The 13015-nt window shown below is 34.9% G+C and overlaps 1 protein-coding gene across 9 annotated transcripts in view; it reads right to left on the bottom strand.

Annotated features, from left to right (window-relative positions):
• Positions 1-13015, bottom strand: part of ABCC9 (ATP binding cassette subfamily C member 9) — a 1652866-nt gene that overhangs the window by 727849 nt on the left and 912002 nt on the right. For all 9 annotated transcript variants that reach the window (XM_044087794.1, XM_044087796.1, XM_044087793.1 and 6 more), the window contains one exon: positions 10312-10449. In XM_044087794.1, coding sequence (XP_043943729.1) covers positions 10312-10449 — 138 coding nt within the window. The remainder of the gene's footprint in view (positions 1-10311; positions 10450-13015) is intronic.

The raw sequence follows: 13015 nt of genomic DNA, 5'->3' as shown, positions 1-13015 counted from the left end.
CTCTGCTTTCAGTCAAAAACGGACCAAACCATACACAAAACTGCCACAAGGTGCTGAACAAAAAACGAAGGCTCTTCTTGGTAAAAGTACAAATCCTTTAATCAATACGAAATGCAGGAACAAAAGAAATAAGCGCTTTCACGCGGTACAACCGCGCTTCCTCAGATTTCATTTAAATGTAGCAAACAACTAGCTTATACACCGCACTAGGCGGGAACTCAACTCAATTAATTATATCTAATAATCAATTAGTAGGCTTGTTGCTATGCAACTATTGCTTGCGTATCCAACTTCATTATATAACCTATACCTAAGACACTTCAATATATATGAGGTTGTTGAAAAATCTACAAGTATATAGCATTCCTGTTGAACACATAAACTTATGGCATGTCCAGCTCTTAAAACTGTTGATATTCTTTTGTTCCTGCATTTCGTATTGATTAAAGGATTTGTACTTTTACCAAGAAGAGCCTTCGTTTTTTGTTCAGCACCTTGTGGCAGTTTTGTGTATGGTTTGGTCCGTACATATTGCTTTTTGCTGATTCCACATGGTCAGCGTTTTTGACTGAAAGCAGAGGAGTATTATATCAACTTGTTCCAGGTGGCTGGTTCACCGCTTTTGCTGTTTGTTGACATGTTTACTTTACTATTACTTCTGCACATTTTTGCTCTTTTTTTCTTACCATTGTCTTTCTTTGATTCATTTACTTGACCCACATAGATTAAAACGAACTTCTAAGAAATTCTATAGTATAGTGAAGAAGAAGTAAAATAAATTGTTCTAGTCATCCAAAGAAATCTGTTATGGAAGTCTTAAAATATTACTCTAGCTGATGACATTCAAATTATTGCATACTTACCAAAATTTCTAATTAGGCCAGTGACGTTCCCACTCTGGGCCAGTAATCAAGAAGCCTGAATCCTCACCACTGGCAATGGAGAGGGATGTTCACTTGGAACAAAAATGGATACACTCAGTATTTTCAGATGCAGCTCTCTGCATCAAGCACAGTTTCCCTTAAGAGCACACACGGAACACTGTCTGTCTGGGGGCTGGGTCCTCTCTTTCTCTCCATATCCCCAATAAGACTCCTCACTGGCAGAGCTGTAGGGTTGGGTCCTCAGCTGAGTGTCCAAGTCAAGTCCTCCAGCACCCTCACTGTGAAACCAGTGCTTTGTGTCCCTGCTCCAAGCAGCTGATACACACACTCTTTCAGATTTGGTTCACACGCACACACATACACACACACACACACACACACACAAACACACACACACACACACACACACACACACACACACACACACACACACACACACACACACACACACACACACACACACACACACACACACACACACCTGGGAAAGGCTGAAACAGATTTACTAGCTATGCCTTTTTCTGCCCACACTATAAGGTAGTTGCACCACTACCAGATATTCCAAAGGCAGCTACCTAAGGCTCTTGCAAGGGTATCCAATTATACTGAGTGAAATTAATATTAATGCAAATGGTAATGTTGACCAAACAGCCAGGTGTCAGTAGTGGCCACAGTGTCACCAATATTCTGTAAAAGACCAGCCATAATGAAAAGTCTAAATATATTTAATAATAAATAATAAAAGAACATGAAAATATGAACTATTTACAATAAATACCAGAGTTTCAGACACAACAAAAAGCTGGTAAGATTCACACAGTTACAGAAAAACAACACTTAATGATTCTCACTATATTTTCCTGACTGATCTGGAGAATTATTGTTCCTACTTACTTAATTGAGAAACGCAATATGAAGTAGGTGAGGGATCCTTCCATGTCAGGTTCCATGAAACAGTCTGCACTGAGACATCTGTTCACCTAATATTAAACCATTATTTTTTTTTACAGGATGACATCACATACATCTGGTCATCTGACTTCTGGTTCCCATGCAAATGCCCATTGCTAGAAACTGACAGGATGTAGCACCCACATGTCAATAATACCCTCTCAAGAGCATTGCTCAGATCTGGTGCAGCTTATGTAAGTCATTACAAACTTCTACTCCTCCTACAGAGACTAACATACCATGTTTTTTATAGACATTGGGTCTCTGGCTTCATTGACAACTGTGAGATAACATCTTTATGGCCTAGGCCCAGTAATTTAATTTCTTACTATTTTCCAAAGTTATCTGAAGCCGAGCTAAACCTCTTCTCTTTCAGTATCCCCTGTTAACATACACACACACACATGTATATATATATATATATATATATATATATATATATATATATATATGGGTTCACTTCATATGATCGAGTTTCCAAAATTTCGAAACTCACATGATCAAGACCATATGATCGAGTTTTCAGAAACTCGAACATCTAAAGGGGGGTTAAATGAAGTGTGTGAGTACCTTAGGTGAGGGAGTCTGCAGGGAGGAAGCCCTCTGCGCCCCTGCTACTTAAATATATGAACTCTGAGATTGTGCTACAGTGGAGAACAGAGAAATCTCCCATTCCGCAGTGTCTGCAGAAGCGCAGAATAGGAGATTTCTCATTTCCCCACTATAGCGCGATCTCGGAGTTAGTATATTTAACTAGGGGGGGTGTGAGGTGCAGGGGGGCTTGCCCCTGCAAAAACGTTTCTAAATGTGTTTTCTTTTTTTTTTTATTTTCGCTTCTGATGTTCGAGTTTCTGAAAACTCGAACATGTGGTCTCGATCATATGATTTTCGAGATTTCAGAAACTCGATCATCTGAAGTGAATCCATATATATATATATATATATATATATATATATATATATATGTATGGGTCCACTTCAGAATTTCAACTTTCAATTTCATATGATCAAAGAACCTATGATCAAAGTTTTAAAACTGAATTTCTGAATGGAAATTGGCATACCGCATGGAACGGGAGATTTTCCTTTTCCTCGCTGTAGCATGATCTTGGAATTGGTATATTTAAGTAGCGGGGTGTGGGGGGGTGCAGGGAGGCTTGCCCCCTGCAAAAACATGTTTTTTGTTTTGTTGACTGTTTTTTGGCGGGTTTAGAATTTCAAGATTCCAAAATTTTGAGGTTCTGAGTTCAATATTTTGAACCTTGGGATTTGGTATTTAAAATTCTGAAGTGATCCTATACATATATATATATATATATATATATATATATATATATATATATATATATATATATATATATATATATAAAATTCAGTTCCAATACAGATGGTATTATACTACAGAATAATTACATGGTCTTTGGTGACAAGTTTTTTAGACAAGTAAGGGGGTGGCTATGGTCACAAATTGTGCCCCTACCTATGCCAAGCTTGTAATTTATGCATAGGAGAGGAAAAACATTTCTTCTAGGGGTTATGACTATTTTTGGTTTATATACCTTAAATTTTTGGATGATATTTTTATTTTATGGAAAAGGAAAGACGGCAAGAGAAAGGAATTTGTTTAGTTCACACATACTCATGGTGATGAATCTGTCAATTATTTGTACGTCCAAACAATAAAGAAGACTGCAACCAACTAATAATAGACAGATGTAGACCTGTAGATACCAGATGGAAACAATGCTCGTACACGAGAAGATAAACGAAAATCCTTTATTCCACAACAATGCAGGTTTAGCGCTTTCAACTGGTAGAACCCAGTCTTCCTCAGAACAATTATCAAAAGCTCACATACAAATATATATAGTCTAGATTGCCCATTCAATTAAAAAAAACGCCAAAACTTTTAAAGATGTACTCCTCACTTTTCCAACTGTGTTCTTTAGCTAAGAGTATCCACTAAAAATATAAGTTAATGCATTCATGTAGTATAATGTGTAAATAAACTGTGTAACTACTAAAAAACAAAAAAATATGAGGAAATAGAGAAATGTTTCCATTCAAAAAATATATATACAAGTACTATGTGTAAGTCTAAATAAAATTTATACTTCATCATCTGTCCCTAAGTAAATGGCTGATAAAACAAATAAAAAATAAAAATGGTAATAGTAACAATGATACCTTAATCCACATTTAGTAAAAAAACCTCAATATAATGACAGTACTACTAAAATAATTAAGAGTAAACATACAAATTTAAATCTATAACTAGTTCTATTGGGAAAGTATCAAAAAAGGTTTGATGCTAATAAACTCATTCAGTCCAGGTGCTCTAGTAGCATCTAATAAAATCTGCCACCTGCTCTCCGATGCTGCCAAATGCATCTTCCAGTTCCCTCCAAATAAAGTGCTTTTGACTTGATCTATAATGGCAAAACAAAAATGATGCCCGGCCCCATTGTCACTTATATGTCTGTATAAGGCATTTTTAGTATCATTTTTCTGTACACGGTATAGATGTTCATAAATACGTTTTTTTAATTGCCTTTCAGTTTTGCCAATATAGTACGCCGGGCAGGAAGTACAGGTGGCTAGGTATGTCACCTGACTGGTGTTACAATTCCCTGTCCTAGTCTTGATATGCGTGTGGTTTATATCTTCTAATTGGATGTATCTTGCCTCATTGATATAACTACATTGTTTACATCTCCCACATTTTCTAGTACCTTTGTGTTTGTCTTCATTATCTGTGTTATTACTAGCTTTCTCCAAAATTCTTTTTAAATTGGATCCTGTCTTGTATACGTATTTTGGTGTGAGTCCCACAATTCTATCCAAATTGGAAGAAGTAATGATGTCCCAATGTTGGCATAAAATGTCCTGAATAATATTGGTGTATGGCGTGTATGTCAAAATGCATGCTCGACCATATAGTTGATGTTCATCTCCATCTTCTTTCATACTTGCTTCATATTTACCCAGTAAGGGGGGATATTTCTTTCCCCATTCCCTCTGTACGTAGTAAATAACATCTTTCACCATACTATCTGGGTATCCATGATTAAGAAATAAGTTTTTAATGAAATCCAATTCGGTCCTCATAACTGATTCGGTCGAAGACATCCTGGCCGCTCTAATGCACTGACCCTTAACTACGTTTTTGAAAACGTGTGGTGGGTGGTTACTAGAAAAGTGTATGTAATCGTTAGAAAAAGTTGGCTTCCTGTAGATCTTAGAAGTGAAACCATTATGATCTTGTCCAACCATGATGTCTAAATATGGAATGCTTACTCTACTACTATTGTAAGTAAATTTTAAAAATTGTGAGGAACTGTTAAGAAATATCATGAATTCCTGCAACCTCTCTGGGGATGCCTTCCATAAAATGAAGATATCATCCAGATATCTTGCATAAAATTTAATTTCAGCATAAAAATTACTTTTAAATAATACCTCATCCTCCCATTCCAACATCACAAGGTTAGCAAATATGGGAGCACATGATGCTCCCATAGCAACCCCTTTGATTTGTCTAAAAAACTCTCCTTGGAAGGCAATGTAATTGTGATTCAGGACCAATCCCATCATATCACATAATAAACTGACTTTATCCCAGTTTAGTCCTGAATATTTTCTCAAACAATTGGCAAAATATTCTAAGCCAATGTCCTTTGGTATGCTTGAAAATAAATCCACAACGTCTATGGTTAAGAGGATGAGATCAGTATTCCAATTGTCCTTGGTTAGCTTCCCCAAAAAGTTCCAGGAGTCTTTCATAATATGTGGGATAGTCCGGTAAATGTGCTTAAGCTGATTGTCTATCCATCTACCTATATTAAATGTTTTTGACTTAGACCCTGAAACTATAGGTCTAAACGGGGGTTTGTCCAATGATTTGTGTATCTTTGGGATCCCAACAATTTTTTGCCAAAACAGGATGATCATTTTTCAAGAACGTGTATGTCTCGTTGGTAATCCTATTATCTATTAAATATTCTTCAATGGCCAAGTCAATTCGCCTATGGCCTATGTTAATCTGATTAATAGAAATACTTTCATAATTGTCTGGCTTATGCAATATGTCATATATACTGGAATTATAGGCGTCAGTGTAATATAAAACTATCCCTCCACCTTTGTCAGGTTTCATAGATATATCATAGATTCCTATTATCTATTAAATATTCTTCAATGGCCAAGTCAATTCGCCTATGGCCTATGTTAATCTGATTAATAGAAATACTTTCATAATTGTCTGGCTTATGCAATATGTCATATATACTGGAATTATAGGCGTCAGTGTAATATAAAACTATCCCTCCACCTTTGTCAGGTTTCATAATACGAACCTCCTTATTTTGTATCACTTTATTCAGACATTCTCTTTCAAAATTAGATTAAATGCACATCCCTCTCCAAGTTTCACCCTGCTATTGATACTCGCCATGATTAGCACTGACCTACCTGTCATTATTTTCACTTTCATCTTGCTTCTTTTTATATTCCAATATACTCTCCACTCACATTTAGCTTTACAGTCTACTACTACTACTACCTGTCATTTATCAACACTGGAACAAGAAACAACAACATGCTTTTTTCCTTTACTTTACATATAAACCCACATGACATTCATCTATTCCCATGTGGGTCCAGTTGCATTCATTTGTTAAATGTACCACTGCTCTCCTACTCCCACCAACATCACATTTTCCTGTCTAGTTCTGGTGACCTATATGCTAAACCTGTTTCCATAATACCTATCCTCTGATGGTTCTCCAACCTTGGTCATGGAAAGTATATAGTTATCCTTCCCTCAAGATAATCTATGATCAAATGCCACAGTTCTAAAACTCAACACATCAGTACAAAATGTGTATAATAAAATAACAAGCAGTATTTTTCTAGCGCTTTAATCTAGATACTCTCTGCATTACTCAGCTCTCATATTAATATCAATGAGGTCAAACTGCCTGAATACAATACTTTTAAGCATTAATGATCTGTGTCACTCTCATTTAACTGCTCACTACTCATGTTACAGTGTCTCTACTAAGATAAAAATGTCTTCACTTAAACCCTCCTTTAGGCAATCACAGGTCTATCAAACTTACTGGAATTTGTATGTCTCCGAAAAAGTAAATTTTTTGCTCCAGTGCTGACTCCGCCCATGGTGTGTTCTAGCTCGGTTGTCAAACATAGTTAATAAGTCTGACAACTTGTACAGACAGACAAACACACAGGTAAAGCACCTTTTAATTACTGTTTTCTCCTCACATCTGGAACACATACATGCCACTTGAATCCTATTAGATTCAATAAGAGACCACCATGCTGTTTTCACTGTCTGGTAAGAAGCTTGATCAGGAAAAAGTAAATCAGATTATTCAAAGCACAGAGACTTAGATCTTAGACCTTTCCCTGTCACTGATGCATCCCTTAACTGTTTGAGACATACCATACACAACATCCTTAACAGTCTCATTATCTTAAATCATTCCAAGTCAAAAATTCTCATAAAACATGGAAACTTGACACCCTAAACAATCTGATACTCTCCAGTGACAGGATATGGGTACAGTATCTTAAACATGAGGCAGCATATTTAGTCAAATAAAAGCATCTTTAGTCAGTGCAAAACAAATACAAGTATAACTGATTTTTTCTCTTCAAGAAATTACTGTCTTTTGGAACAAACTCTTGCATCAAGGCATTTGTTCTTCTCTTTCATTCTTATAGTGAATCAGACCAAAGCATTGCAAAGATTTCACCCTGCTATTTACAAGATGCTTGGAAACTGTAATGCTACTTCAAATAACAGGATTATTCCTAAAGAAGCCATCTTCTGTCACATCAGGAATCTGCATTCTAAGATCTAAGTTGCTGACTCAGAATGCTGTAATTTCATTTTCTTTAAATTCATTAAGCTTGTCACTTTGCAATTCTTCTTAAATTCTTTATAACCAGTAAAACTGGAGAAGGATCTGGGTCCTCACTTTTTGGTACCTTTTCTTAAAGAGATAAGTTGAACGTAGAAATTTCAAGTTCATAGACAAATTAAATATTTTATCTAAAACTCTGTGGAGGATAATTTATCTCCTTATCAATGTGCAGCTGCTCTATTTCAGCAAATCCCAATACAGATTTAAGAAGAGACACTCCAAGAATATAGCACTTGTCTGTCCCTGAGGTCATGTGGGATCATCCCAATAAATGTGAAGCCATAACATCTCTTTTTCAATCTTTGTCTATAGCTTTGAGACTATAAGTTGCATCATATGTGCCTTATTAATAAGGTGTTTTATGACACAGTTAAACTAACAGGCTTATCCTCTTCTAGCTATGCTAATCTATTACAACTGTGTCATAAATGTGCCTGATTTGCTTTTCTAGCTATGTCTAGGACCAGACACTGCAATCTTTTTCAGACTAAGACCTGATTAACTTTAAATATAAATTTAACTCACTACTTCTATGTTTTCTTCTCTCAGAAATCTCTATTTCCACTTAAATCATTCCCACCTCCCTCACCCTACTAGCTCTGATCACCTTGGGCTCTGCTCATCCAGAAATCCACGAGTCATAAACACTATGATAATGTGTTATATCTTGCCTTTGTAGGGATGTCTGGAAGAGTTTTGCATGTGAAATCTGTTCAGGAAAGAAAGTCAAGTGCTATTATAGCGTTGGAATAGAATGCGAATGTATGTTTTAAAGGCCAGACTTAATTACACTAATTTCTGTTTGCAACACACACATACTTTTTTTCTTAAAAATATGTGTAACATATATAGAGTTTCTTGCTAAACCATACCAAGACCAGCTAGAAACTTAATAGATTATATGAAGAATGAATAAGCCTTTCAGACGAAGCTAGACTTTGTCCTACAAATTAATAATGACTTGCAAGTGTGCATCATGGCAAGGCCTACCACTGTTCTTCCTTGCTTTTTAGCATTAATCATTAACTGTCTCTAATAAAACTGCACCTGAAAGTTTTTGGTCCATATTGTCTTTCTGCCTTTCCCTGTCTGATACTATCAAATGGAGGCAAATATTGTGTGAGCCGAGGACGTCAATTTGGCAGCAAGTCTCTTGGCATGACACCAAGAACATTTTTAGTAGTGTTTGATATTTCACTGCTGTAGGGTAATTTTAGAATAAATTCTCTTAAATGTATATACATTAACCTTATCTTACACTCCATAATCTTGTGACATTTATAATGTTGATAAAGGTTTTTCATTTGCTACCTGATTATTTTTTTCTCATGTGCTCATGCCTGCATGTGACATTTATCTGTGTGATGATACTTTGTATATTTTCAGCTTATAACACACTCTTATTGTGACAATCTCTAATTAGCTGCATTTTCTTGCACTACACTGAAAATGGGTCTTCCTTTTCTTAGCTAAAAATGTAATACATAGAGGGATAGTCTATGAAATAACTTACTATTACAGGTCAAGCAAAGTACTCTTTAGTTTGCCTTTAAGGCTAGTGATGATGACTTGATGGAACCAAATTTAAACACACATTTACACCATGGTTATCATGCACAGCCCTGTTTGATTTGGGATATCAACATTATTAACTGCTTTTAAAGGATTACAAGAACTTTTTAGTGCAGCTACATAAAGATGTATCTTCCTAAATTGCTTCCGACAGTATGAGTCATACTAGGTCTCATAAGCACAATGTACAGGGTTTGATTCTTACCTTTGGAATGGGAATTTGGCTAAGCTTAAAATGGCCCACAAGGGCAGACTAACCTATGAACTATAATAAACAAATAAACAAACAAAAAAACAAGAATGCTAAATAAATAATCAAACCAGTAATTCAATTTATAACAAACATAATAAATAATTTAATAAAATAAATCTGTAATATATATAAATATTTAGATATATTCAGGCTGCATAACACAATAATTGCACATACAGTATATATGATTATAGAACTGCCTAAAACTGACTGTTGACGTCTGTCTCCTAGCAATTTTACCAAAACTCTTTTAAAATATTACTTGTGCATCTGTCTCCCTTGCATATGAATACTGAACTCTACATTTTTTAACTTCCTAATCTTCTCATGGTTTTGTCTAATATCCTGTTTGGAACATGCAGGTTTAAATTGTATGCAGATTCAGTAATTTCAATTCACTTATCTTTGTTCATAAAGTATAATTTTACCCATTGCGGAAATTCTTCACCTTGGGACCCCATGGAAAAATGAGTTGCAACACACTAGAAAACTTGACTAAAAAACATAAAATGAAATAGAGTAATATAAAAATAAAATATTTATTGGTATGCTATCTTTCTGAGGAATATACTATAAAAATTTTAAGGAGGTCACATCTTTGTTAAGTATATTAATAAATAATATAATAAGAAACCAGCATAATGCAATGCGATTTTATGTTAAGAATTACTTAAAAGTAAAACAAAGTCGCCACTTATCTTACCCAATCAGCGTGTGTCAAGTACTGTAGCTTATGTGTTACTAAGACAACTGTCCTCTTATCCTCCTGAAGGAACTTTAGGATTCCTTCCTGCATAAGGTGGTCACTTAAATGGATGTCCAATGCAGAAAAGGGGTCATCCTGTTGGTGATATAAAGCAATACAAGATAATATGTTGTCATGTTTTACTTTAAAAAAGTTATATAGAATTTTCAAACGTTTGCAAAATAACGTCAAAGACGTTTCCCCAAAATTATAGATGTTTACTTTCTTACTACAGAAGACAGACTAACGTACTGCAACAGATCAACATACAGTTCATTCAGTCTAAGTTTCTAAAGGAGTGGTACATGAATATCATTATTTTCCATATAAACTGAAAATTTGAAGGATGTATGATGAAACACTGTGATGTGTGGGTCCATCATTTATTTTAGGAAAAAATCAATGATGAGCCAAAATTGCAATGTATCACAGGCTACAACCCATAGCAGGAATCCCTGATGTATTACTAATAAATGAACTTTATTATGAGTTAACGTATACAAAATAAAAAATTACATTGGGAATGTCCACTCTCAACTTAAAATGAAAACAAAAAAGTATTCTTGTAGGGGGACAAGTCCCCACAGCCCATCACATCTGCATCACTAATTATATTAACTCCATGACCATGCAACTATTGGGTTAAAAAAACTTTCTCGCCACCAAAGTTCCAAGATCTCAGTAATTTCTTTGGCTGTATTTCCACTAAATGTAACAGATTATTCTCATTTCAAGTATAGCAAATGTAATCATACTCAAGACACTTAAGCCTGAAGAAGGATATATTTTTTTCTATGAATGTCTGAAGTCTAAGGGGTTTGAATTAATGAGGCACTGAAACAACTGCATTCAGTAACACAAGGAATGCAGGTGCTAAACGTAATTACTTATTTCATGTAGTTCTGCAAACCACACGAGCAGTAAGTGATAATACAGGCATTTTAAAGGAGGGCAAAATGGTTCACTATCTGCACTGGAGCTAAACAAAGACTAGACAAGCTTAAAATATATGGTCTTGAAGAAAGCAGATAGATTTGTGTTGTGAAGGAAACTTTTAAGTACTTTAAAGGAATTCATAGATTCCAGTTGAGTATCAGCTTTCAGAAGAAGTGGTGTATGCAGATAAATGATATAAAATAGAATTACTAGTTGTGCTGCTCAGGGCAGACACAAGGAATCACTGTTTCACTGAAAGGGTGGATGTTGGCAAAATAACCTTTTAGAAGATGTTGTAGGGTCAGAAAATTGTAAATGAATATGAAGATGCAGGGACTGAGATTTCAGACAACTTCTACAAATTCTGGGGAAAAGAAACAATGAAAAACTCTGTTGGATAGGTAGGATCTGCAGCTTTTCAAAAGGCATAGAAAAGGCCAGACTAGGTCAGCCTGGAAGCCTTGTCTGCTATAAAAGTATATGTCGCTGTCTTTCAAAATAATGGAAGAATATGCTGGTGTAAGAGAATACAGCAACTACAATAAGGTTTTTGCCCTCCCTCAAAAGAATAGAGTAAAAAAAAAAACACACATACTAATAATTTTGATTTTAATTCTGATTTTAAAACATAAAAGGAAAATGTTCCAAATGACAAATGCAAGGATTTTAAAAACATTTACAAAATATGCATGTGCTTGAATGTTTTAGGAAACAGAAAACAAGAGAGGGATTATATTGCTTGGATGGTAGCATTATACAAATCAGCATAACAGACAGTTCTGAAAAAAAAATAGAAAAGGTAATTATTTGTTATGTTAAAAACAAATCCCACTTTCATAATGGCTCTATTGCTGGTGGTGCAGCCTACAGAATTCCTCATTTAGCATACTTTCAATCAGATATGAAAGCTTGACCCTGTGTTTGGGGAAGCCTGGCATTATTCATATAAACCCTGTAATTTATTTTAATAAAAGCGTAACTTTTCTCAAAATTAGATGAGTCTGTAGATTAGAAGTCTGCATAATTATTTGTATGCAGATTACACACAGATGTCCCATTCTGAATCACAGTGAAGCAGGCACTTCTCAAACATGGCTGATTTTTCAGAGGTATCCCTGAATTTGTCTCAAAATGTTGCTCTGTTCCCCATTAAATAAATTGTGGCAAAGTAGTTAGGGTTAATCTCCTTAAATAGTGCCACACCTAATAGCTGATTCTTATTAAAAATGAGCATTACTACAATCTGACTTATACTGTTAAATTTCTAAAGGAATATTCTTTATATTTAAAAGGTAATCCTGATTTAGGATCTTTGTTAGTAATTAGTTTTAGCTTCCTCACTGCTCCAAGAAATAATAGATCAAAAGCTATGGTTAATGAGGTTCTTTTATTACAACTTGAATTTGGTTTGCAGGTGGTCTAACACAAACCTGAACAAAAGCTCATAAATAAAGAGCTAGATAGATAGATATATGGATAAGTAGATAAGCAGATAAATAAATAACAACAGGTACACTTCCTTCAATAGCAACCTTCTAGTTAAACAGCTAGGAAAGTTTAAAGTTTCTTTATTATGTCACAATGACTTTTCAATAAAAGTAATAATTAATAGGAGCCATCAAGTGATTATATGATGACTCTCTAGCTTTGCTGATATATTTTGATTTATTTTATTAAACTGTTAATTATTTTGCCCAGAATTAAGTGACACTGAAAATTATTTGAC

This window comes from Protopterus annectens, chromosome 11.part0 (genome assembly GCF_019279795.1).
Source record: "Protopterus annectens isolate FY-2018-M chromosome 11.part0, PAN1.0, whole genome shotgun sequence".
Taxonomy (NCBI): domain Eukaryota; kingdom Metazoa; phylum Chordata; order Ceratodontiformes; family Protopteridae; genus Protopterus; species Protopterus annectens.
The sequence above is the reverse complement of the archived record's forward strand: the minus strand, read 5'-3'. Positions and strand labels throughout refer to the sequence as shown.